Source organism: Capra hircus, chromosome 6 (genome assembly GCF_001704415.2).
Source record: "Capra hircus breed San Clemente chromosome 6, ASM170441v1, whole genome shotgun sequence".
Lineage (NCBI taxonomy): Eukaryota > Metazoa > Chordata > Mammalia > Artiodactyla > Bovidae > Capra > Capra hircus.
In genome coordinates, this window is record NC_030813.1 from 45,594,077 (window position 1) to 45,621,133 (window position 27,057).

A 27,057-nucleotide genomic window follows, 5' to 3' on the forward strand; every position below is an offset into this window, starting at 1 on the left:
TCCTGGCTTTGTTTTGGAAGGATTTGTCCCTGAGTTTCCAGTTGGCTTCTACTTAAGTCTCAGCGTCACTGACCTTTTCGGTCTCAGAGGAGCTAAACTAGACGATTCAGGTTCTTGGGGAGGAGAAAGCTGGGGAAGACGAGGAGCCCCGCTAGGCCGCCCTGGCTGGGATCTTGGGGCCGGTGATAAGGCGGGGCGGGCGCGCGGCGGCACGGCCGGGGCTCAGGGCGCAAGGGCCTCTTGCCTACCGGGCGCGGGGGCATTCGCCGCGGATCCCGCGCAGGGGGCGCCGTCTGAGATCTCGCCCCCAAGCCCGGCCGCTTCTTTCCTCGGTGTAGCCGGCTAGGTCACGATGGGCTCATTAAGCCGGCAGGTAGGCAGTGCCCCGGCGGCGGCAGCAGGCGGTCCTGGAATGTGCGAGGGGCGTGATGACTGCCGCCGGCCTTTTTGCGCAATACCTTCCCTATATATACCAGAGCGCCGGGCTCCACCTGGGTGCCTGCTCCGGTTCATTACCTGCGTAGAGAGCGCCAGTGAGTACCGCCGCTGGGGTCTGGGCGCTTCTTCCTCTCTCCTGCCTCTTGAAAGAAACTTAATTCACTTTTAATTTACTTAATTCTTTTAGATCTCCCTCGATCCTGATCTCAAGGAACTTGGCTGTCTGTGGGCTACAGAAGAGGGAAAAAAGTAACTTTCTCCACACTTTCAGATTTTTCTTTTTCTTCTTAATGTCATTACTGTTGCTGTTATTTCAATTCCAGTGACTACACTATTAGTGGTGGCATACTTGGGGATTCTAAAATTAAAGATGTGGGGGGATTCCTGCCACATAGGAATCAGGACAGCTAGGCTATCTTTTTGGTCACTAACTAGCTGTGTGATCTGAGGCAGGTCCCTGTGAGCCTCGAGGCCTCAGTCCCCCCACCCCCACCCCACCCCCCCTCCCCCGCCCCGTCCCACCTCTTTCCAAGAAGGGAAACAAAAAAGTCTGTCTTTTCTGCAAAAATTCCAGGTTTCGGTGGCTGTCCAGTGATGTAGTGTGACTTCCACACGCTGCTGTTCTAGTTGGCAGGGTTATTTATCCAAAGTGGCTGCAAGACACAGTCCTAGTCTGCTAGTCCCATCACCACAGGCAGCATCAGCAAAGGGCCCAGCCTTCCGCTTGTCTTGGGAGAACGGAGCCTCCAGTTTTCCAGTGTTTTTGGAGATAGAGGTACCAGGGTGGGGGGCTAGGGAGATGTGGGCAACGTGCAGTTGTGTTGGGGAGATCAAACATCTCCAGATCAGGAAGAGGGAGGCATGTGGAGTGGAGTTAATTCAGTCTTCAGATTCTCTGGGTTGCTGGCACTGAGGTTGAGTGTCTCTCCTATTCCCTTAATGAAGAGGCAGCTTTCTCAAACTTGATCTCATGGAGGCAGCTTGTGGATTTCATCATTTAGAATCCTCTCTTCCTCCCTATTTGGGTTCATCATGAGATCTGGGTTAACTCTGCTTGCTCCAGCCCTGTTGGACTTTTTCTTCTCCACACCACTCTCCTCCTGGGCTGGAACCCTCTAATCTGTTCTGCATTGGGTATTCTTAAAAAAAGGTGTGCCTCATGGCAGTGACCATTGTTTCAGATTGTTGAGCATGTTTGAATCTCTAGCCCCTGCCAGCCAGTTAGCTGATAATGATCTCTATTTTTGTAACTTTGGGAACTGGTGGCTAGAAGTGCATGCTTTGTAAAGACTCAGTGCTAAACTGCCCCCACCAAAATCCACCCTAAGTCAACTCAACAATTTCATTGAAATAAGTTCCCGGTTTTGGGAGGATGAATGTCTGGTTTATTGCTGTTAGACACTAAGTGGGCATATGTACTGCTTGAATTCACTTTAATGAAGACAGTAGCTTCTCAGGATCAGTGATTTGAAATAAACTTACTTCTTAGCCACCTTCCACCCTGCCTTTGTCCTGCCCTCCCCCCAGCTCCACCCTGGGAACAGAAAGGCAGTGTCAGCAGGGAGTAATCAGGACATCCCAGTGGAATTAATTCTAGTGAATTTAAAGATGCAAAAGTGTTTGGAAAGAAGGTGGCAAAAAGATGACAATGCATTTTAAGATGTTTGTCTTTTATAAATTAGCTCTTTTAACACCCTCCATACAATGCAAAAATAATATGGTTATAAGTTAATTATAGGATTTATTTTAAAATAAATTGGAAGTGCAGATGAGGGCAAGTGTGCTTGGTGAAAAGGGTCTTAGTTTAAAGTGATAGTGTAAATGTCTTTTAAAAATCCTATTAGTTCATGCCTTCAAAAGTCTAAAAGCCATTCATCGAGGTAAAACCGAGCTGCTTTGTCTCTCACACCTTCCTCCCCCATTCTGTTCTCCAGGGATTATCTTTGTGACGTTTAGAGGAAGTTGAAGGAAAGTAACCACCATCCTTGGGAATCTTTGAATTCTTGGTCATTCTTTCAAAGTATAGGAAAATGTATCTCAAGCATATTGAGACCACTGGAGTCTAAATACTCAAGTTGGAATTGTCTCTACAGGCTTGGTGTGACTTAAAGTGATTTAATTCTTTGGGCCTCAATTTCCTTTCCTGTAGAATGGGGGATAGCATTGATACTAAGGTAAAAAGTGTTAGTCACTTAGTTGTTTCGACTCTTTGTGATCCCATGGACTATAGTCCACCAGGCTCCTCTGTCCATGAAATTCTCCAGGCAAGAATACTGGAGTGGGTTGCCATTTCCTTTCCAGGGGATCTTCCCGACCCAGGGATCGAGCCTAGGTCTCTTACATTGCAGGCAGATTCTTTACTGTCTGAGCCACCTCAAGCAAATTGACAGGAATGCATAAAGTGCTTGTGAGACTAAATAGATTAATTTGTTAACAGGGCTTACTGCAGGGCCTGGCACAAAACCCTCTGGAAATATTTGGCTGGCAGACACTGTCCAGCATGCTGGGGAATGGGGTCATTCCCCCTGTGCTTGCGGAGGTCACAACCCGGTGGGAAAACACCTGTGTGTCTCAGTCTCTCAGTAGGACGATGCCCCTTGCCTCCTTCCTCCTCTCCCCACTTCTTCAGATAGCCTTGAGCTACTGCTGTTCTGAGCGGAGGTGGCCCCAGAACAGGTCCTGGTTGGAGAGGCTCAAACAATGGAAAGCGTAGGGGCTGGGTGACTGCCAGGTGCCTTACATTTCCCCACTGCCCAGGTCTGAGAAGGGCTGAGCAATTTTTGTTGTTGATTTTTTTCCCCTTGGCCCTCAAGAGTTCCTCTTGGCATCGTATACACATGTGAATGCAGGAAGTTGAGCCAAAAGAGTTATCAGTACAGTCAGCTCAATTGTAGAGAGGAGCCCAGGGTGGGGGAAAGGGAGCAGATGTGTAGTCAGAGTCACTAATCTTGTACCTGGGCAATAAAAAACATTTTTCTGAGTATTAGCACCAAATTGCCAAAAGGGATGACTTAATCCTTCTCTGCTTCTGGCAGGTAGTAGGAGAGCACAGCCTTGGGCGAAGGTGGGGAGAGGGAACAGCTGAATCAGAGGGAGGGGGATGGGAGAAAGCCTTTGGAGGGGACCACAAGCTCACTAGTGTCTGCCACACCCCTGGGAGCAGTGGCCTCAGATTCAGTCTACATCTTCCATCAGGCTCATTCAGTGCCTACTGTTCTGCTCAGCTGAGCCTCCTAAAATTTGGACATAAACACCGAATCCAGGCCCTTAGTATGCCTGAGCCTTTGTGGGGAGTCAGCAGCCTGCCCTTAGAGTATGTTGACTGGCATTTCCAGCTGTCTGAATGACTAGGTAAGCCTGACCCCTGCAGAGGCGTCAGGCAGCTAGCTATCCCAGACACCTTCAGAGCCCCACTGAGCCTGGACCCGAGGTAGGTGCTCTGATGGGGCCTGGAGGATATCTAACACCTTCCTCCATCTCAACACTTGGTGGGGTTCTGTGGAAAGGCCATCTAGCTTTGGAACCAGCAGTCCTGGCTTCAAATTAGACTCTTGTCCTTGGGCTTCCCAGGTGGCACTAGTGGTAAAGTACCTGCCTGCCAATGCAGGATACATAATGCAGGTTTGATCCCTGGGTGAGGAAGATCCCCTGGAGGAGGGCACGGCAACCCACTCCAGTATTCGTGCCTGGAGAATCCCAAGGACAGAAGAGCCTGGCGTGCTACAGTCCACCGGGTCCCAAAGAGCTGGACACGACTGAAGCAACTTAGCATGATCCTTGGGTAGCTGTGAGACTTTCTCAGTTTCTCTGTGCCTCAGTTTCTTCGTAAACTGGAAAGAAGATCTCCTTATCCCAAGATTTAATGAGGTCACAAATCATATAGAACACTCCCGCATCACAGAACAAACAGTAGATCCTTTTTTCTTACGTCCTTCGAATTCAGTGGCCGCACAAACATTTACCGGGATTCACTCAGCTGTGCACCGAGATGAACTTATGGGCTGGGGCGAAGTGGAGTTGAGTCTATTTGTTGTTTGTGATGCAGTTCATTTCACAAAGTGCTGAGTGTTTACTCTGCCAGGCACTCTGTTCGGGGCCTCAACTACGCTCATTAATCAGTTAGTCTAATAACAGCTATTTAGGGAGGGAGACACATTGTCCCTAATTTTTGAAAAGATGAAACTGAGGCTCAGAGTCTCACACAGTAAGTGGCAGGGCTCTGCAGAGCCAGCCCTCCCCTGCCGCATGGTTCTCTTTCCGGGTGGTATGCCAGGCACTGTGATAGCAGCAGGCTGAACAGCTCTCTAGTCTCAGGGCTAATCATGGTGCGTTTGCTCCAAGTCCCCCTTTACTTGGAATCTGCAGGGTCAGCCTGCTCAGGGCGCTGAGGCTTTGGTGACTGGGAAGGCTGTGGGAGTAGGGACTCTGCGGCCACACTGCCAAGTGCAATGGGTGGGTACCTGGTGGCCTGCATTTCCCCACTTTCTAGGTGCTGAGAAGAACATCTTGAGCTGTGGGGTGGGGAGGACAGGGAGGGGCTGTCCAGCTGCTTCGGCATGCCCTGGGCTGGGTCAGATGGCTCCTGGCTGCCTGCCCCTCCGGGGGCCGTGCATATGTGGACCTGCGCATTCTCTTCTTTCCTGCAAGTGGCTAGCACCGTGAACACCCAGTGAGTGACGGTAGAGTAGATGAATGTACTGGACAGTGAAGTACAGTGGTCCCCAAGTGTCTGCTAGGTTTGGTTCCAGGACTTACCACAGATCCTGAGATCTGCAGAGTCCCATGTATAAAATAGTGTAATTCCATATAGCCCATGCGGTCCTCCCATATACTTTAAATCATCTCTAGATAGATTATTTACAATACCTAACGGTGTAAATGCTATGGAAATAGTTGTAAATACGATGTAAACGCTATGGAAATAGTTGCCTGTGCGCTGCGTATTCAGCTGTTGCTTTGTGGAACTAACTGGAATAATTTTTTCCCCTGAATGTTTTCCATCTGTGGTTGGTTGAAACTGCAGATGCAGAAGCCAAGGACAAGGAGGACTACTGAACTGGATGTAGGAAAATGATTGTTTCATCAGGAATGTGTCTGGAAAGGGGATTTGGGCGTGGGACAGATGGCTGAACTTGGAGTAGGGGAAGCAAGATTTCTAGGAAGGAAGAGTAGAGACTTCCGTTAGAATGTTGCCTTTGCTTCTTGGTGATGCTGATTAATAGGAAATGAGGACCCAGAGAGGAATGAAGCCAGCACAGGCCTCACACAGAGGAAGTATTCAAGGCACTATAGTTTGTTGAATCCCTTGTGGCCATATGCTACTCTCCCTTCTGTCCAGTTCAGTGGAAATGAGTGTCTGCCCATTCCATTGCTTTTATTATTGTGAATTACTTGTATTTCAGGCCATGGAAGTGTCTGGTTCTGAATTCGCTACTTTGTATGCCCCTTAAAAGAAAATGATTCTGATTAGTCAAATCCAGTCACTGGGAATAGTTTAAATAATACCTACTGCTGATGAGAATTTCCCAAGCTGGGCTGCTATGACATCCAGATTGTAGCTTCTTGAGACAGCTGCTCCATCCAACAGATCTTGGCCAAACAGGCTTGCATATGGTGATGAGGAGCAAGCACTCATCATAAGATTCAGGCATGATTTGTTTCCTAGCCATGATCAGTGTGGATCTAAGGTGTTCCTTCAGTAGACCCTGGATGTTGACTTCTCCATTCACAGATGTACGGTACCTACTATGTGTGGTCTGCTGAGCTCTGGGAGAAAAACGTGTAACAAGGTTCCAGCTCTCCAAAGCTTAAATTCTAGTTGAGAAGGCAGTGTAAATGTCCGTAAGAGAAGAATAGCTCTAGAGTGAATTCAGATTATAACAGAAAGAGGTGATAGAATTACCAAATTTTCCCTTCAAAATGCCCCTATATACATTTTGCATTCTATAATATGCCCATGCTTTTAGTATGATCATTGATAATCACATAAGTTTACAATATGTTGGCATGGTTCTGAGGGCTTGATCACACACTTGATCATCACAATAATCCTTCATAGGTTAATCAAATATACATCATTTAGCAGTAATAGTGTAAGTCATTTAACATTCCCTTGCCCCTTTATGTGTGTAAAAGTAGTGCTCTGTGAAGATATGTCTATGTCCCAACCAAGGATATGTTTGATCAGAGCCCCAACCTCCCTGACAGGTAGAGCTGTGTTTAAAAACTGGCTCCATCACTCACCTACTGGGTGACTTTGAACAAGTTGCTTGGATGTCTTGGAATCACAGATTTTTCCCGTTTGCAAATGTCAGTGTTCATGATGAAATGTGTACCTTGGCTCAGTGGTAAAGAATCCGCCTGCAAAGCAGGTGACCCAGTCAATCCCTGGATCAGGAAGATCCCCTGGAGGAGGGCATGGAAACCCGTTCTGGTATTCTTGCCTGGAGAATCCCATGGACAGAGGAGGACTGGTGGGCTACAATCCATAGGATCGCACAGAGTCGGACACGACTGAAGCAGCTGAGCACAGCACGTTCATGACTCCTTTTCTGCCTAAAGATTTTAGTGACATATCTGTCAAGCACCAGCATAGCACCTGGCACCTCTTTGTCACTCTTTGAAATGGGAGTTGTTGTTATCAGAAATCAAGTAAAGATATCACAGTGGTGTGTGATAGTGGTGAGTGCCAGATGAGTCCCATGGACAGGACACACCCTTAGAGAAGGGCAAGACTAGAGAGGCCTGGGGAACTCAGGTGGAGGAGGGAGCGAGAGGGCTTGCGTTGAGCCTAAACAGGTGGAGAGAAAGATGGGGGGAGGGTCTTCTGTTTGCCAGGGGGGATGCCTGGGCAGAAGCAGAGGAGAGGGTTCAGGGTCCCAGTTTTAGGCTGGTGTGACCAAGGCCAGGGATCATTTGGGGAGCTGCTGCTGCTGCTAAGTCGCTTCAGTCGTGTCCGACTCTGTGCGACCCCATAGACGACAGCCCACCAGGCTCCCCCGTCCCTGGGATTCTCCAGGCAAGAACACTGGAGTGAGTTGCCAGTTCCTTCTCCAATGCGTGAAAGTGAAATCGCTCAGTTGTGTCCGACTTTTAGCGACTCCATGGACTGCAGCCTACCAGGCTCCTCCATCCATGGGATTTTATAGGCAAGAGTACTGGAGTGGGGTGCCATTGCCTTCTCTGATCTGGGGAGCAGTAAGCCATAAAGAGGTGACTGCACACGATCACAGCTGTGTGTTGGGAAAGTTAAGCTGTAGAGAGAGACTGGGGCCCAAATCAGTTCAACAGGCTGCTGTGTCCCTCTAGGCAGGAGATACAGAGGCTCAGCATGAGGAGGTGGCCCCAAGGAAGCAGACACCAGAAACCAAGTTGCTCCAAGGTAAAATGCACAGTCCTGGTGCTGGCTGGGTTTGGGAGCTGTCAGAGCTGACTTGGAGATTCTTGGCTGATGGTGACAGGAGTCACATAAACAGCAGAGTTCCACCAAGGGGAACTTTGGGAATGATGGGGAAATGAGTTGGACTTAAGTTAAGGTAATGTCTAAGTGTTGACCACATAAATGGTCCATGAACAGTGTAGTTAGGTGGTTTGGATGCAGGCTAAGTGCTTTTGTACAGATATCTGGGGTGGGAGATGCTTGGAGACTGTGGGAAACTCACTTCCTCCCTTGAATCTTTTTTTAATTTTTTTTATTTTTGGCCGTGTTGGGTCTCTGTTGCTGCGTGGGCTTTTCCCTAGTTGTGGAGCTGGCGTTACTCTCTAGTTGTGGTGTGCAGGCTTCCCATTGCAGGGGTTTCTCTTGCTGTAGAGCATGGGTTCTAGGTGCCCAGACTTCAGCAGCTGTGGCTCCCAGGCTCCAGAGCACAGGCTCAGTAGTTGTGGCACACAGGCGTCTAAGGCATGTGGGATCTTCCTGGATCAGGGATTGAACTCAGTCTCTCGCAGTCTTTCGCACAGGCAGGTGGATTCTTTACCTCTGAGCTACCAGAAAAGGTCCCCTCCCTGGATTCTGTGTGGAGTAAGTGGGATGCTGACTTCCACTAGAACGTGAAAGCAAGCATCTTTTCCATTTGTCTAGATTTGGGCTTTTAATCAGATAGATATCACTTTTGATGCTATTAATGCATAACTCACTCCTTCCGGGAGAGTTCCAGATCATACAGTCATTGAGAGGCAAGCATGTGGACTCTGGAGTCAGAGAAACTCTCAAATCATGCCTGTGACCTTGGGCCAAGTGATTTCATCTGTCTGGGTGCTTTGGTTTTCTCATCTATAAAATGGGAAAAACATGAACCCCTTGCAGTGTTGATAAGAGGAGTTAAGAGGATCCATTTATTGAACAGATTACTGTACAGAAATTAACTCATTGAAGCTGCCTAGTAACCCAGTGGTTTATAAACATAAACCACATTCCAATGTATGGGAAACAGAGGCACAGAGCAGTCGAGTGACTTGCCCAAAGTCTCAGTGTATCTGGGGCAGAGCTGGGGTTTGGTTCTAAACCTCTGTGCTATATAATACCTAACCTAGAGCCAGCCCTGTATTTTCTTTTTAACCTCAGAGCTATTTCAAATCCACATTTCAGATGTGGCAGCCTTGAGCTGAGGTTGAAGTTCTCCCAGATCAGCCTTGGTCTCTCCTCCCCAGCCACCCAGCTTCACCCCACTTCCCCTGCCCAGGCCGAGCCTTGTAAGCTGCCTCTCAGCACACCCCGGATGGTGCCCCATCAGCAGGCCTGGAGAGCAGTGGGCTTTGCCCCACGTAGGATGGTCAGCTGTACTGCAGGACACTGGATGGAAACTCACCTGGGTTCAAGGCTCTGCCATGTGGGACCTTAGGCAAGTCACAGATCTCCGTGTACCTGAGTTTTTCTTTTTTTAATTGGGTATAATTGCTTTGGGGGCTTCCCTGATGGCTTAGTAGTAGAATCTGCCTGCCAGTGCAAGAGATTCAGGAGATATGAGTTCGATCCCTGGGTTGAGAAGATCCCTGGAGGAGGAAATGGCAACTGACTCCTGGAAAATTCCATCGACAGAGGAGCCTGGCAGGCTACAGTCCATGGGGACACAAAGAGGCGGCCACGACTGAGCAGAAATGCACGTGCAATTCTTTTACCGTGTTGCGCTAGTTTCTGCTGTACAACAAGTGAATCAGCTATTTGTACACATATGTCTTGGACCTCCTTGCCCACCCCATCCCAACCCTCTAGGTCACCACAGGGCACTGAGCTGAGCTCCTTGTGCTATAAAGCCGGTTCTTCATCTTGGGAAGCCATATAATGGCAGAATAATCACAACACTTCTCCGAATGGGCGGTGGTGAGGTTGAGCACAGCTACTGGCTCTTGCTGGCTAGGCAGGTCCCAGCATCCTGTTCAGAAAGCACATGAAGCCTAGGTGCCAGGCCCGGTGCTGGGTGCTTATGAAGCTGAAAGACCTGGTCTGCGCCTTCCTGGAAGCCAGTGACTGCAGGATGTTGGCTTTGATCACAGGAGTATGTGCCATGGTCTACAGTCACACAGGGAAAGTTCCTTGGGCCAAACAAATGCATGAAATCCTCTCATGATGGGAATTCACAGAATCAGCTTCTTTTAACTCCTGGCTTTATCGGTATGAGTGACAGTAACCATACAAGTGCTCCTGAATCACTTAACTTCTGTGAGTTTGGGGATGGGGCTGCATCTCTTGAAGAAAATAAAAATTGCAGACAATCCTACCACCCCTTGTGTACCCCATGGAACATTTCTGGATCCTTATCGCAATCATGCTATGAATGGGACATAAATATGCCTTCTATTCACAATTTTTCTAAAACATTTTCCTGAGGTTGTATTTAGTTTGTTTTGCTGGTTCTTTATAATAGCATGCTCTTTGCTGCGTGGATGCACCATAGTCAATACAGTAGTTTTCCGGTTTTTGTTTTTGACCCTGTAAATAAGAGTGCATTTTGGTTTGCATCACGTTCATCCATCAGTCAGTGTTTACTGGGCCTCGTCAACGTCCCAGGCAGAGCTCTAGACCTTGAGGATGCAAGGTCTAGAGCAAGACAAAGGCCCCTTTTTTGGTAGACCTTACCTTCTGACAAGCAGAAATTATTTCTGTTGAAGAAAAATGGAAGGAAACAGCCAGATTCTGGGAAACCCTCTCCAAAGAGGTGATCAGAGCAAGGCAGTACTTTTGATTTTCTGAGAGAAAAAAAAAAAAACTGTCCCTAGATTTTTAATTTCTACAGGTGAAATTACTGGGTCAGAGATGTATGAAATATGTATAGGGTTTAGACATTTGCCAACTTCTTTCCAGAACTTTGGCAGTGCTCATTTCACTGGATTGTCTCCAGAATGGTACATTATACTTAAATTTTTATTTTTTGCTAATTTGATAGTTGAAACTTACCTCACTGTTTTGCATATCTTGGGTCATTAATGAGGCCAAACTCTTACTTTGTAATAAGTGTTTGAGCCACTAGTACTTCCTCTTCTGTGAATTGTTTATTCCAGTCCTTTGGGTTGCGTTGTCTGAAGTGTGTCAAGACAAGAACTGCAAGTAGTGGATGTCCCAGCGTGTAGGGAGCCAGGTTTCCTCTCTGTGGAGCTGAGAAAGGCTTTGTTGAGAAAATGGGTTGTGAAGAAGTCTCTATCAGAGGCTGGGAAGAATGTGATTCCGACAAAGGGTTGTTAATCCAGGCAGCATAGCCTAGTAATCATTGCTACTATTTGCCAGGCACTTTCTGGACATAACCATTAATCTCATAACCCTACAAAGCAGGGAGCATTGTCCCCATTTTATAGATGGCTCAGAGGCCTAAAGGGACTCTCCTAGACATATGCCCACTGATAAGGAGCACCTGTGGGCTTTAAACCAGGTCTAATATATCATGCTTCCAGGGGACCCAGCGGCAGGTGAAGCAGGTAGAGTGTATTTGAGCATTGACACAGACCAGAAGTCCACGAGGTGAGGTCTGTTGCAGATCTGCAGGTGAGCTTGCCCTTTCATGAGAAGCAGATGGGGAGCCCATTGGATGATTGTGAGGGCTTAGTGGTATCACGAGTTGATGAAGATGAATGGGTTCGTGTTCCCTTTCTGACTAAAGGAGAGAGTCGGGACAGACCAAGGCAGAGCAACCAAAGGAGGCTCGGCTGGTGTACGGAGTTGAGGCTAGGATGGAAACATAGAAAACAGTGGTTTGGTTTAGTGACAGCCTGGGTGAGCGAGGGAGGGAGGCCTCCAGAGGCATGAAATACGATGCTTAAGGGTCCACACTTAGGACGTACAAGCATGAATCTTTGCAACCACTGTCTCTTCTTATGGAAACTGAGTGGGCTTCCTTTCAGTGGCTGCTTCTTTAAGCTGTTTTCCTATCACAGACCATGGCTCCTTGGCCTGAGTTGGAAAATGCCCAGCCTACCTCGGAGAAACACACTGTGAAGGCCGATGGTGACCAGTCTGCCAAGCCTGAGAAAGGCAAGGAGACTGAAAAAGGTAAGTGCCCCTCTCCAGCCCTGGGCTGGTCCCCCTTGGGAAGGCCCCAGGAGACCCAGGCCTGGTTCCTCATTCCTCATGGCCTTTCTCTGCTTGTTTGGGCAGATGACACCGGCGCCCCTATCACCAAGATAGAACTTGTGCCGTCTCATTCCACTGCGGCACTGATCGAGGAGCCCACCGAGGTGGAAGACCCCTGGGACCTGCCCGAGCTTAAGGACACGGGGATCAAGTGGTCAGGTAAATGAGGACAGCTGAGGCATGTGGGAGGGGACTGCCCTTTGGCAAGAGATTGAGATCACTATCTTTACAGTGTCACCTTGGTGTCATTGTTCAAGCAAAGGTCCTGGCTTTAAGAGTCAAGCCTCCTGTGATGACTGGGGGCTGCTTTATCCTTTCATTCATTCATTCAACAAATGAACCGAGGTTATAACCAGACCAGACCCTGGGCAGCTCCTTGTGTGCTGAACCAGGTCCCAGGCACTGCCCAGTGCCGTGGATGCAGCAGGAAATAGACAAGGCCCCGTCTCTGAGACCCCTGGGGATTGGGGAAGAGGGGTCCCCAGACCTCAATGTGGGCGTCAGAGAGAGATTATAGAAAGTAGTCTGCACAGACAAAACAGCAGGGATGCAAGCAGATGCCGCGCTTCTGTTCCAGACAGTGAGGTCAGTCTGCAGGTCAGGTAGGAGAGGAGAGCTGGGAGGGAGGACGTGAGAATCACTTTAAAAGTGAGTGGAGAAAGCGACAGCCCAGGATGTAGCCCTCCAGGACATACGAGGGCCCAGACCCTCCCCAGATGGAGGCTGTGATTGCTACCTTGCAGCCACTTTGTTGAAAATATTCTGTATGGTTCTGAAGGTGCTTAGAAAAGCCTTTATCTCTGACCTCGCACTTAGCAGGGAGCAAGTGCTCTTAAGTGGCTCATCAGTGACGCTTGCTCTTGCCCGTGTGTGCCCCAGACCTCACCAACCCCCTCCTCCCAAGAGCCCAATCCTTTAGACATTTCACCACAGGTTTCAACTGAACGGGCTCCAGTGGTAATTAATTTGAAAACTAGAGCCAGCCATGAATGCATCCCATTGCTAGGTCTTGCTAGATTTAAGACTATAGCTGCCTGGCTAGGAGGGGAGTTGGGGGAGTTCTGAGCTCATCGTCAAACTTCTCAGTATTTCAGCCATGCCTTTTCCCCTCCTCCAGAGAGAGACACCAAAGGGAAGATTCTCTGCATCTTCCAAGGGATTGGGAAATTTATTTTACTTCTGGTGTTTCTCTACTTCTTCGTGTGCTCCTTGGATGTCCTGAGCAGTGCCTTCCAGCTGGTTGGAGGTATGGATGGAAGAAGTCAAAGGTCCGGGGTGGTGGTGGTGGTGTTTTGGTGAATTTATTTCAGAAAGCCATAGCTCAGCAAGCCCTATGCAGTTGCAGTCTAACCGAGTGTTCTGGAAATGGAAGTCACCTGAGATGATCTGAAGTCATGCCCCCAATTTACAGAAGAGAAAACCAATGGTCATGAGAGGGTTATGATAGGCTGGCTGAAGTGGCTTAGGCCAAGCCAGAGCCAATGCCAAGGGCAAGCCGTCAGCTCCTTGTGTTTGTCTGTGATCCCTGGACAGGAAGTTGTTTGACCTGAAGGCTTATGTGAGGGTTTCTGGCTGTCTTGGGGCCTCCCCACTGGAGGGGACTATTGACTAAGAGTGTTCTTAGGCTAAAGCAACTACTAAAAATCAAAGTTGGTCCTTTGCTGGAGAAGGACAGGGGTCCCTTGGGGTATCTGCTTTCACTGCAGTTGCCTAAACACCTCCCAGGACTGAGCATGGAAGTGAGGGGTGAGGAGATCCAGAAGTGAAATTACTGTGTGCTTGGTCACCTGCCTATCCCTGATGGGCAACAGTAGTATGAGCCAGCCCTTTAAGTGCCTGCTGACATAGGGGCATTGTCTTAAACATTCCTTCCCAAAGTCCTTCCTACCTACAGAGGAATGGGCCAAGGCTCTAGAAGCTTTTCACCCAGCACTGAGTTTCACCGCCCGTAATTGGCATAGTGGGATTCAAGCTGAGATCTGGTGACATGGAAGACCATAGGTTTCTGTATCTCTTGGTTCTGTTCTTGAGAACTCATCTTTGTGGTCTAGGAGAACTGCGGGAGCATGAGGGGCAGACTGACTTGCTGAATGCCACTCTGGTCTGCCCCTATCCCACGCAGCATCAGCAAGGGGCCTTGCTGTCTCTCAGACAAGGCATCCCACTCTTTTAAACATTAACTGGGGGGATGGATTGATGGTCTCAGAGCACACTCTCAAGTGATGCTCCTAGTGTTCAGTTATGGAATGGGGCTAGGGGCTTGAATCAAAGGGGTTGGATAGAGAAGAATGAGAAGATCTACATGGATAAATCTTGTGAGTTGGGAATACATCCCTAACCAGAACAAGGCCATCAGGAGAGGCACTGGCATTCATCAAACAAAGTACAGAGCTGAGGCCAGATTCGCAATCAAAGAGGAGGGCTTGCTGATGAAAGTGGTTGAAGTAGATAGGAAGGCGCAGGGTGAAGGGACAAGAGGAACAGGGGTGGGTGGGATTAGAGCAGCACTGGGGAGAAGCCTGAGATACCACCAGCAAGTCTGCAGGCTGGTACCTACAGCCGCCGGCCAGTAACTTGAGGCTGGTCACTCAGCGCCCACCTAACGTCCATCACATGGTTATGGGTTTGTTTTTCAGGAAAGGTAGCTGGGAAATTCTTCAACAACAACTCCATCATGTCCAACCCCTTGGCGGGGATGGTGATTGGGGTGCTGGTGACTGTCCTGGTGCAGAGTTCCAGCACCTCCACGTCCATCGTCGTCAGTATGGTGGCCTCCTCACGTGAGTCTAGGCACCTGTGAGCCCAGACACATTTCAGGCATTTCCCTGGTCAGCTAGGGAGGCTGGGATTTACTCTGAATATGTCCAGGCTTGTTGCCGTTACCTTCCTAACTTGTCCAATTATGATGTGCTCTGCTTTGACTGTGGGCAGCCTCCTATTTCCCTTCCCAGGCAGGGCTGAGCCTTATAATTGGCCCCAACACTTGAAGACTCAGTTCCGAATTCTCTAGAACTGTGTTGTCTAGTCTAGTAGCCACTAGCTACATGTGGCTGTTTCATTTAACCTTAAATTCAGCTGCTCAGCTGCAAGACCTGTATTTCAAAGGATCACATGTGGTTAATGGCTGCCATATTGAACCACATATATTTAGAACATGTCCATCATTGCTCTCAGGGCTAAGAATAAAACCTCATGTAATCACATCACATGTTGGCCTTGAGGCATCTGAGCTTGGGGACCTGACTTACAAACTTGAACCCACTCAACGTTTGCCCTGACTATGTTGAGACAAACCCTCTGAGGGGAGCCAGTTTGAACTGATTAATTTCCAACCCAAACCAGTATTTTTATCTAAAATTTAGTAGAACAACTTTTCGAGGACAAAATTAGAAAAATATCCTTTACTTCCACAAAGTACTTTTATACTTTTATAACTTATATTTTTTATACTTAATACTTTTATAACATACTTTTATTTGTACTTTTATACTTTTATACATTAGAATGTATGGCAATGTATTAATTTTGTGAGAAAAAGATATTACCATAAATTTTCCATAATAAATACACAAGTCCTTATACATTGTTTCCTAGTCTCCTTTAAGCTACCGTGCCATCTGGAATGGGGGGACAGAGGGACTTAGAATGGAACTTTTAGACTTTTAAACTGAAACTTTTAAACAGGAGGGCTTTGTGGAGTCTCTGAATTCCCTGCAATTAAGTGCTGTAATTTTTTAATCTTCTTTGGCATACATGGCTATTTCTATAGAGAGATGCCCAAGTTTTTTTCAGATTCACAGTGAGGTGCAGACCCTAAAGAGATTAAGACTGGTGTTTTAGAGGATTACCAGCCTGAATGAAGTCAGTTTGCCTTGGGCCACATCAGGAACGCAGCCAATATGCCTTCCTCGCCTTGGCTAACTTGCTGACTTACTCTTTTCCACCCTCCAGTGCTGCCCGTGAATGCTGCCATCCCCATTATCATGGGGGCCAACATTGGGACTTCAATCACCAACACCATCGTGGCGCTCATGCAGGCAGGGGACCGGAAAGAGTTCAGAAGGTAGGAGGCTTGGAGCCAGCCTTGGCCACCACCAGGCCCATATAGGGGTGGCCGAGGTTTCCTAACTGTCATTGACAAGAGAGCATGTTTGTTATCCCTGGACCTCTACAGCGGAGCAGGGCTGAAGGCTGGGATCACATACTTATCAGTTGGTAACTCAGCTCCCTGATTTGCAGAGCTCGGATAACAGAATCTATCAACCTCCATGTTGCCTAAAGAAATTAACACAATCATATAGATAAATACTTAGCAAGGTGCCTGGCACCTAGTCAGGGCTGCCTGAATACAAGTTTTAGCCAGAAGCTTGACCTGTGGCATAGTTAAAACAAGGCCAGTTAGAATAGCATTTACTATCTCACTTGGAAATAATTATAACTTCCTAAAGCTTCCGTTAAACACAATTTCCCAGCCTCTCTTCTGACTGGTTATGGGTTTTTCCAGAGCTTGTTATAATAGTAAAACGGTCCCCATCCAACAAAGCCAAAAACACCTATTTAAAAAGGTACAATGCACCCCCAATGATCATAGCAGCATTATTTAGAATTGCCAGGATATGGAAGCAACCTAAGTGTCCATCAACAGATGAATGAAAGACGTGATCCATCTACACAAACGCACACACACGCGCGCATATACATACAATGGAATACTACTCAGCCACAAAAAAGAACAGATTTGTGTCATTTGAAGCAATATGGATGAACTTGGAGGGCATTATGCTAAGTGAAATAAGTCATACAGGGAAAGACAAGAATTGCATGATATCACTGATATGTATAATCTAAAAAATACAACAAACTAATGAATGAAACAAAGAAGCAGGCTCACAGATATGAGAACAAACTAGTGGTTACCATTCAGGAGACGAAAGGGGGATGAGTAAGATAGGAGTAGGGAAATAAGAGGTACAAACTATTAGGTATAAAATACGCTACAGCATACAGCTAAATGGACTATTAACATGGCCAATATTTGTCCTATGATAACAGACACATAACATGAGACATTCAGTAAACACTCTTTATAAAATTGTTGTATGTCACCATGTTCTAATTGATCTTAAAAATGATAGAGTTCTACACTTATAATAGACAAAGTAGTGAGACATAGTGACAGTCTATGATCTGTCTCACCCTCCCTCTGTATAAGATAATGTGTACACATAGAATATAATTGATCTATCTCACCCCCCCCTGAGATATTTAAATAGATTGCTTTCAATAACATTTTTGGAGATGTGTATTCTTTTCTGGTCATTTTTTCCTGGATAGATTCCTGAAACAACAACTATATCAAACACCTATAAGGCTTTTTTTAAACAGTTTTCCAAACTACAAAGAAATATTTGTAACACTTTGAGTCAGCAGTGTATGAAAATGTCTTAAATCACCCTCTCCAGGAAGCATAAGTAAAAATTTGTACTTGCAAATTTCTAAAGGAAGAATTGTGTTCAGTATGCATGATTCAGAAGTAGTTTTGATGAAGTTTTTTCAAACAGCCACTTGCTAAGTTAATAATTGCAGCCAAAATAACCTCTATTGATAGTTCCCTTTCCCCTACACAGAGCAAACTGTCTACTGTCTAATCTGGTGGGAAATGTTCTGCCAGGCAGTAGGAGATGAGATTCCTGGACCCAGCACTGCTGCAGTGATCTTCAGTTCCTCTGTTTGCTGGTCCTCAATTTCTTCATCTGATGAATGGCGGTGGGGCGGGGAGAGGGTAGTATTAATACCACTCACTTTGGGGATTGCTGTAAGAAGAAAAGTGGGATTGTATACCTACATGCATATAGGTAGGTGACACCTGGCAGATAATACGAGTGATGACTTGCCTAGATGGTACCCAGCCACTGATCTGTCTTGGGGTGGGGTTCTCTTCCTGCAGGGCCTTTGCGGGGGCCACCGTCCATGACTTCTTCAACTGGCTCTCCGTGCTGGTGCTCTTGCCTCTGGAGGCTGCCACCGGTTACCTGGAGCGCCTGACCAACTTAGTAGTGGAGAGCTTCCACTTCAAGAATGGAGAGGAAGCCCCAGAACTTCTGAAAGTTATCACAGATCCCTTCACAAAGCTCATTATCCAGGTAACCTGGCTTTCTGCAAAGAGATAAGTGGGATGGAAGAGATGGATGAGGGTCTGTAATCACTGCCCTTTAGCTGCCTCTGAAAAAAACCAAGGGAGGCAGAACTTCAGGAACACCAGATGGGGTGGAGTTCTTGTTGTTCAGTTGCTCAGTCATGTCAGAATTTTTGTGACCCCATGGACTGCAGCACACCAGGCTCCCCTGTCCTTCACTATCTCCTGGAGTTTGCTCAAATTCATGTTTGTTGAGTTGGTGATGTTATCTAACCATCTCGTCCTCTGCCATCCCCTTCTCCTGGAGTAACTGGCATTTATTATCTCTGTAACTTCAGCACGTGTGTGTCATCTTTATTAGCGTGGGAGTGGTGGGTGGTAGTGAGTGCTTCTCGAGACTCAAGGACTGTCCACTGGACACTTCATTCCCACCTCTGACCTTGGCACCCCTGGCCTCCCTGATTAAAGTCACATCCTACTCACAGCCAGAGAGGAAGAGTTGACTGCCTTTCCTCCCATCTTATTCGTCTGCTCACTAGGGTCTGTCCATATTGTTGAAGTAAATGAAAGAACGCTTTGTAGATGTTGCCTTGGGGAGAAGGGGCCAGCTTGGACCTTGCTCGTTCACTCTTAGCTTCATTTTTTTTCTCTTATTTGATTATCCAATGAATCTTTTACTGCACGCTTCCTAGATACAGGTCCATTGTTCATACCAGCCCTTCATTATTGAGCACCCACTGACATCAAGGTGCTATGCTCTGCCCTGAGAGTGCAGATAGGGTGAGTCTCACCGCTGCAATCTGGCTCATGTCCTCAGAGCCCCTCTTACCAGCTTAACATCTGTCCCACATCAGTTTTGACAATGGGCTGACTCTCTTCTGTCTGTTGCTCTCCTCAGCTGGATAAAAGTATTCTCAACCAAATTGCAATGAATGATGAGTCGGTCCAAAACAAAAGTATGATCAAGATTTGGTGCAAAACTTTTACCAACGTGGTAAGTTTCTGGTAATTGCTGGCTGGGTTAGCTCTTTTGTCTGTACTGGATAAAGCAAGATCTTGCCTTCAGATTGGGCATATAAAAGGTCAGGAGAAAGAAAAATTGAGGGTTCCTGAAAAGTCAAAACTAGCCAGTGAGAATCCTCAAGTCGCTGATTTCTAGACGGAAAAACATGCTGTAGGACAGACAGGACGAACCCACATCGTGGACATGTCATTCCTGGCTAACTATGTGCATGTCTCTGGGCTTATCTCTGGCTGCCACCTTGCTTCCATTTATAGAGGGACTTGTGAAAGCAGTACCCCACATTTAGGAGTCTCCCCTGATGCCCCGAATTTCCCTCCATGCCCCACCAGAAGTGAGGGTTGTAGACTATGCATAGTATTTCTCATGTTTGCCACCCAGACTGAGAGAAATGTCACCGTCCCCTCGCCTGAGAACTGCACCTCCCCTTCTCTCTGTTGGACGGATGGTTTGTACACCTGGACCATCAAGAACGTGACCTACAAGGAGAACATTGCCAAGTGTGAGTGGAACTCACAGAGCATCAGCCACTGGGACAGGCTGTCTGGGGTGATGATGGTTATTTCCTATCTGTCTGGAGCCCCAGTAAGTGAAGGAAAGAAGGGCAGTGAGGTTCACTGAACACCAATCCTACATGGGACAGTGAGCTGTGAGCTTTCATGGCAGAAAAAACTAAGGCTGGGGACCGGGGGCAGGCTCAAGGTCCCCCTGTAAAGGGAAGAGCTAGGACCTGAAACTAAGTTCTGGCCATTCCAGGCCAATTCAGAACTCATCAACAGATTCCAGAGCACTCCCTCCATGGGCTTTGGTATCTGGCAGTAACTGTAGGGAGATGATAGCCTGACAGAACAGATACCATCACCCTTGAGTCAGGAGTCCCTGTTGTACAGGAGGCCCCATTTGAGGCACTGGGGCTATAGTAGTGAACAAAGCAGTGAGCTTGCTGCTCCAGATGGAGCATTGATGCTCCGATTCCTTAAGAAGCTGTACTGTTGCCTCTGGACTTTTATGGCCCTGATGCTAGTTCTTCTAATCATTTACTCCTTATGTGCCCACTTGCATATCTCTGCCTCTCCTCCTCTCCGTGCATCCCCACATTAATTCTGAGCCGTACACCTTACTACTCCAGTTGTGGTTTACCTCACAGAACCATGTGAATGTATCACCTCTTGTATTGTCGCTGTTGTACATCCATTAAAATAACCATGTTTTTTCTGGAATCATCATGGGGACACACAGGGATTTTAAAAAGGAAAAAACACAAGCAGTTTTATAATTAACAATTGCTCCCACTCTGACTTGCCCGTCCTGCCCCAATCTGCTCCTTGAATACTTGTAGGTATCCTCGTTATCATGAGTAAAATGTGGAATGGGATTTAGAGGCAGAAGAATGGAGTTGGAGGTTTGAGTCTGCCCCTGGATTTTACTACATCTTCACCCTCATGAGATCCCATTGGCCTAAGCATAACCTCAGGGTTTTACTTAGCTGCAAGGGAGGCTTGAAAGAGCGGTCTTTATTCTGGGCTGCCCTGTGTCAAGCTGACAACCAAGATTCTGTTACTTTGAGACAGAAGGATGTTGGGGAATAAATAACAATCTGTGGCCGTCAGGGGCTCCATGCCCTCCTAACAAGGGCTGTCTGTGGTCTCTCCAGGCCGACACATCTTCGTGAATTTCAACCTCTCAGATGCTATTGTTGGCGTCATCCTGCTGATAACCTCCCTGCTGATCCTCTGTACCTGCCTGATCCTAATTGTCAAGCTCCTGGGCTCTGTGCTCAGGGGGCAGGTGGCTGCTGTCATCAAGAAGACAATCAACACTGGTAAGCTTGCCGCCTCTCACTCTGGACCTTCTAGGGGTGGTGTCACTGGAGCTCCTGTTGATTCTCTAGCAACAGCCTCTACATGGAGTTTCTGTCTTGGCTTTGAGAAGCTGTGAAAGTTACAATGCCACTTGCCTTTGAAATCCTCCTTTTGAGTGGAGCCTGAGGAGCACTTGTTTGCAAGGTCTTGAAAAAGAGCCAGCTTAAGTTGAAATCGCTGTAGGTTAGGCCTTCCTTCCTACCAGGTTCCCTGTTTGCCCAGGACTTTACTGAGTCTGTCAGGATCCCTTAGGTAATAAAGGGTACCAGAAGTCCACTGTGACCCTTATTTCCCTTCAGCTCTTGGGAAGAAAATGTGGTTCTGGAGAAATTTCAGCATTTTGAAACAGCCAGTGAGACTCTATTGCTGAGAATGGCATCCTGGCCAATGAAAACATACCCCATGAACTCTGCCTGTGAAATGGGGCTGAGGATGTCTACCTCCCAAGGTTGTCATGAGGGTGAACTGAGTGACTCTTCTCTGGGTGCTTGTTGGCTATGCGGGGCATGGTCCTGGACTGGTGGTGCCAAGAACAGGGTCTCTGGGGCTTCCAAGCTGCTTCACATCCTCAGTGCTCCTTTAAGCGGAGGGTATGAAGCACTGGGAGACCAAGACAGGAGGAAAGCTAGAGTCTGAATGCTCAGAGTGTTTTGTTGTTATTTGGGTGACATCTTAGTGTGGCTCAGAGGGTAAAGTGTCCGCCTGCAATGCGGAGACCTGGGTTTGATCCTTGGGTTGGCAAGATCCCCTGAAGAAGGAAATGGCAACCACTCCAGTACTCTTGCCTGGAGAATCACACGGACAGAGGAGCCTGGTAGGCTACAGTCCATGGAGTCGCAAAGAGTCGGACATGACTGAATAACTTCACTTAGTCCAACCACTGTAACAAATTCTCATAGACTGGATGGTTTAAACAACAGGAATTTATTTCACATAGTCTTGGAGACTGGGAGGCCCAAGGTCAGGGCACCAGCACAGTTGGGTTCTGGTGAGGACCCACTTTCTGGTTTATAGATGGCTGCTTTTTCACCATGTCCTCACGTGGACAAGCTCTCCCTTCTATAAGGGCACTAATCCACTCTTGAGGACTCCAACCTCATGACCTAGTCATCTCTCAAAGGCCTCACTTCCTAATACAATCACATTAGGGGTTAGGGTTTCAACACATGGATTTGGGGTGGGGGAAATGACACAAACATTCCATGCATAACAGATGGGTTCAGCATTCAGAACTCCAGTGAATATGTGTTTTTGTCTTGGCAACACATCCTTACTTCTACTGTTCGAATATGCAAGGTGAAAAAATGCTAAAAAAATCCAATTTGCAGCTTCAGACTTCTGTGTGGGTATGGAGAGGCGTTTACACAACTCAAACCTCTGGCCCAGTTTTGCTGCCTGGGTCCTAGTGAGATGCCAGCTGGGCCTCCCAACCCACGCCTCCTCCGGAAGGATTGTGATGCATCTCTTATCCTCTGTCTTCCAGATTTCCCTTACCCCTTTGGCTGGGTGACTGGCTACCTGGCCATCCTTGTGGGGGCAGGCATGACCTTCATCGTTCAGAGCAGCTCTGTGTTCACGTCTGCAATGACCCCACTGATCGGTGAGTCTCTCCCCTGAGTCTCCCTCTGTCTGCTGATACCGTCTCCTGCCATCCTCTGGGGCTGATGCCACGGGCTTTGTATTTTCATCCCCCCAGGTATTGGTGTGATATCCGTTGAAAGAGCATATCCACTAACGCTAGGTGCCAACATTGGCACCACCACCACTGCCATCTTGGCCGCCTTAGCCAGCCCAGGAAATACTTTGAAAAGCTCACTCCAGGTAAGGAAATACTTCATGGAACAGGGGCTCTGGGTGGGATCCAAACCCATCCATGGTCTTGTAAGCACATGGTTTCTAAACAAGTAACCAAGTCAAGCTTTTCTCTGTTGTGTCCAAAACTGTGATGTGGAGATGCCTCAGGGAGACAGATTTAAGAACAACCAAAGGCACCTGCTCCCTAGGGTGGTAATCAGACTCCCATCACCAGAGGTTGTTTAAACAAAGGTGAGGTGGTTGTTTTGCTGGAGGAGGAAAGGGTATTCCAGAAACATAGATACCACTTCTTGTCTCCTTGCCCTCCTCTTGGCAAACTCTGCCTGGACAATGGGAGGTCACTTGTGTCCTAAGCCTGGCATTGAAGAATCAGGGGGATCTGCCTTGCCTGGATCAGCTAGGTGACCTTGGGCAAGATGACCTTTGATGTCTGAATCACTGTCCCCCATTTACACACCCAGTGCCCTTGGACAGGTGGCCTAACCTTTGAGCATCAATTCCCTCATCTGAAAAACAGGAACCATAATCTCTAGCTCTGTAGGATTATTTTAAAGATCTGATGAGGCTCTGTCTAAAGCCATGCTGTTGATCAAAGTATAGAATGAATATAGAATATGTGAATCACTCATGAAATCTGAAACTTTTAGGACTGCAGTTTTAAAAGTCAAAAAGGAACAGGGAGATTAATTTTAATAATGTGTTTGATTGAACCATTATCGTTTCAACATGTAATATTAAAAATGGTGAGATTTTATATTCCTTTATTAAAAATTAATTTATTAATCCATTTATTAATTTGCTTTTGGCTGCACTGGGTCTTTGTTACTGCACATGGGCTTTATCTAGTTGCAGTGAGTGGGAGCTATCTTTGTTGCCTTGAGTGGGCTTCTCATTGTGGTAGCTTCCCTTGTTGTGGAGTGCGGCCTCAGTAATTGTTGTACACAAGCTTGCTTAGTTGGTCCATAGCATGTGGAATCTTCCTGGACCAGGGATCGAACCCATGTCCCCAGCATTGGCTGGTGGATTCTTAACCACTGGACTACCAGGAAAGTCATTTACAATTGTTTTGGACTAAGTCTTGGAAATTCAGCGAGTATTTTACATTTAGGCCACATCGCAGTGGATAGTGACTAATGCATTGGATAGGGCTGGTCCAAAGCCCCTAACATCATGCACGGTTCCTAGTGGAACATATAAGAAAGTACAAAGTGTATGGCCTCTGGAGCCAGGCTATCTGGGTTTGAATTCCATCTCCCATCTGTGTGATTTGAGGAAAATAGCTTAACCTCATAGTGCCTCAATTTCTCAAAGTTCACTGTTAGATTTTGCCTAACGGAAACTTCAGGCCCTGAAAACTAAACTGTGATTCAGGTGGTCACTTCCCTTGCCTTCCCCTCTCCCCACCTGGCCTGCTCCCCCCCCACCCACCCCCGTCCCACTCCCCCCACCCACCCCCCGCCCCCCAGCGACACACATTAGGCCCTCAGCTAATGTAATCCCTCCCACTCTGGGCTGAGCTACTAAGGTGAGGAAGACCCATGACTCTACTTCTAGATGACGCCCTGTTCTCTCCGTGAGGCAAACCCATTCACCTCTCCAACCCCTTGCTTTTCAGATCGCCCTGTGCCACTTTTTCTTCAACATCTCAGGCATCATCCTGTGGTACCCAATCCCGTTCACTCGCCTGCCTATCCGCCTGGCCAAAGGGCTGGGCAGCGTCTCAGCTAAGTACCGCTGGTTCGCCATCGTCTACTTGATCATCTTCTTCCTCCTGATCCCTCTGGGGGTGTTCGGCCTCTCCCTGCTTGGCTGGCCAGTGCTGGTAGGCGTGGCGTCGCCCATCGTCCTTGTGATCTTACTGGTGGTGGTCCTCAAGATCCTGCAGTCCTGCTGCCCTGGCTTCTTGCCCCAGAAGCTCCGAAGCTGGGACTTCCTGCCCTTGTGGATGCGCTCCCTGGAGCCCTGGGACAAGCTCATCACCTCCCTCACCAGCTGCTTCCAGAGGCGCTGCTGCTGCTGCTGCCGCGTCTGCTGCCGCGTCTGCTGCGGGCTGTGCGGCTGCTCCAGGTGCTGCCGTTGCAGCAAGTGCTGCGAAGACCTGGAGGAGGTGAAGGACGAGCCGGTCAAGTCCCCTGAGGCATTCGACAACTTGGCCATGGACAAAGAGGCCCAGGATGGGGTCACTAAGTCTGAAGTGGAGGCCTCAGGCACCAAAATCGTTTCCAGCGTCACAGCCTTGTAGGTAGGGGCTGCCCGGAGACAGGAGGAGGGCCCCATAGTCCACACGCTCCCTCTTGGTTCTTCCTCCATTTCAGGGGAATTCCTTCCCCATTGAGAAATGACATCCATCCCAGCTCTCATTCCCTTGGCCCAGTGTATCAAGCCCACACAGTAGTTCCATCCCAGCCCCACGCTCCCTGGGCCTTCGAGGCTCGGGAAGGCACAAAACGACACTGAAAGAGAATTAGTGAAACCTGGCCGGAGAGATGATCGCAATTTCCCCAGCACACAGCTGGGTTGGTCAATAGGGCTTTTTACCCCCTGACCATCCTCTTCCAAAGGAAAAGCCCCAAGGGAGGAATTTAAGGAAGGTTCTCAGAGGTGCATATTCATGTACACTTTTCTTTATTATGATCCAGCTCAGGCATCTCTCTTTTATCAAAGACCTGCTTCAGTCAAGAGCAGCTGCTCCCATACAGTCCAAGGGCAGCCCAATTCACGGGAAATGGTGTAACTGTCTGGGACTTGGAGAATACCATCGGTGTGGCCTTTTCCCCTTCTTAGTGCTCCTCACATCCCCTGGCAGGGTTTTCGTAAAAGAGCAGTCCTGTTCCTGAGCTGGCAGGTGGAGGATGAGTGCTGGGAATTGGGGGACATTTGAGGGAGATGGTTCATCTCTGCCACAAGAGCCTTGGGTGCTTCTTAACCCAGCTAACCCAGCATATGTTCTGGCTAAAGCCTAGTGCTGATAAAAATCACCCCTGCTGAGTCTTCTGGAGTAAGATATGCCGGCCGGTTCTGAGTCCCCTCCATTCTGCCCCCTGAATCATAAAGCGCCTGAGCGTAGGACAGCTCTACAGCTCTCTGTGCCCCTTGGCTCCTTGTACAAAATGACTATCTGGGTCAGCTTCCGCCCATACTTGCACCCACCCCTCCTTCCCTCAAAGCCAGAACCTCTTTCCAGACATTGTCTCATAGTCCCATCCATAAATGAACTTTGCTCATGTGCCCTCTCTCCACGTCTGCAAAGCTTCAAATTTTTCACTGAGGGTAGAAACCAGGGCATGGCTGGACTGCCCACAGAACCATGATCAAGTGGCAGTGGGGTGCGTGCATGTCTGTGGATCCAAGAAGTGTGCTCCTTCTTGGTCCAGATGCCTTCTCTGTGCCTTTGAGAGCCCCCGTTGTATTATTATTTGCACCTCTTGCCATTGCTTCTTACCCTCAACAAACCTAGTTCTCCCTGGAGAGTGAGTGAGCTTCAATCAAGCCTGGGAAAGGGGATCAATGCAGCCGTGCTCCCAGACCCTGTCCTTCCCCATTCTAGCTTCTCAATCACTTTAGCAGGTTGGGATACCAAACTGAGCCTTCCCCTGACCTTCCCTGTGTAGATACAGATTCCCAAACAGAGCCATTTATACTCTCTATTTATACTCCTGCAACTGTACAGCATTTTTGTAAGTTATATAGTAAGTAGTACTGTGATTTGTGTTATGTAGCGCTCTCATTTGGAAACCAGGCCAGGTTCTACTAAGAAAGACCACCTTTGTATATTTTGTAATACAGCCTTTTAAACGTGCTTCCGCAGCCACACCCACACCACACACCTCTCCAAATATGTAAATATGTAAGTTAAATCTGGGCAGGGCTGTGGTCCTCTTTGTACTCTGATTTTAAAAAATTGGATCCTTGTACCTGCGTTTCTTTTTTAAAAAAACTGGTTGTGGGAAGTGAGAGAAATAAAAAAAGATAAAACCCCAAAGGAGCGAGTTGTTTTCAATCATAGGGAAATAAGGACCTCCTAGATCTATTTCCAAAAAATTTGAGGTCGTTCCCTCATTTAATGTCACTACTCAGCAACAGCACCAGCTACGTAATTTGTGGAGTCCCTCATTCGAAATGCAGGAAAAATGCCAAGTTTTCCTCTCGACCATGGTCCCTCTTTTTGACTTTAAAAAAATTACTATTCAATGCCAAGTTGACATTTTAAAATTATTAGTGTGAA

The 27,057-nt window shown here is 47.7% G+C and overlaps 1 protein-coding gene across 2 annotated transcripts; it reads left to right on the top strand.

Moving 5' to 3' along the window:
• On the top strand, positions 435–26,814 carry SLC34A2 (solute carrier family 34 member 2). Of its 2 annotated transcripts, none has more exons than XM_005681484.3 (13): positions 435–533; positions 11,803–11,917; positions 12,023–12,157; positions 13,116–13,244; positions 14,635–14,778; positions 15,950–16,061; positions 17,946–18,141; positions 19,033–19,128; positions 19,537–19,657; positions 20,810–20,977; positions 22,501–22,617; positions 22,714–22,838; positions 24,448–26,814. In XM_005681484.3, exons 2-13 carry the CDS (start codon positions 11,806–11,808, stop codon positions 25,072–25,074), a joined length of 2,082 nt encoding a protein of 693 aa, XP_005681541.2. In that variant the 5' UTR covers positions 435–533; positions 11,803–11,805; the 3' UTR covers positions 25,075–26,814. The 2 variants fall into 2 exon arrangements, with proteins under 2 accessions (XP_005681541.2, XP_013820023.2); XM_013964569.2 differs by lacking the exon at positions 435–533 and adding an exon at positions 1,015–1,213.

What these genes read in the sequence shown, in the direction of transcription:
- SLC34A2 (XM_005681484.3), top strand. Translation starts at nt 11,806, where the DNA reads ATGGCTCCTTGGCCTGAGTTGGAAAATGCCCAGCCTACCTCGGAGAAA. An exon ending in CAAGAAGACAATCAACACTG is followed by an intron (nt 20,978 to 22,500) that starts GTAAGCTTGCCG and finishes TCTGTCTTCCAG; the next exon opens with ATTTCCCTTACCCCTTTGGC. An exon ending in TGCAATGACCCCACTGATCG is followed by an intron (nt 22,618 to 22,713) that starts GTGAGTCTCTCC and finishes TCATCCCCCCAG; the next exon opens with GTATTGGTGTGATATCCGTT.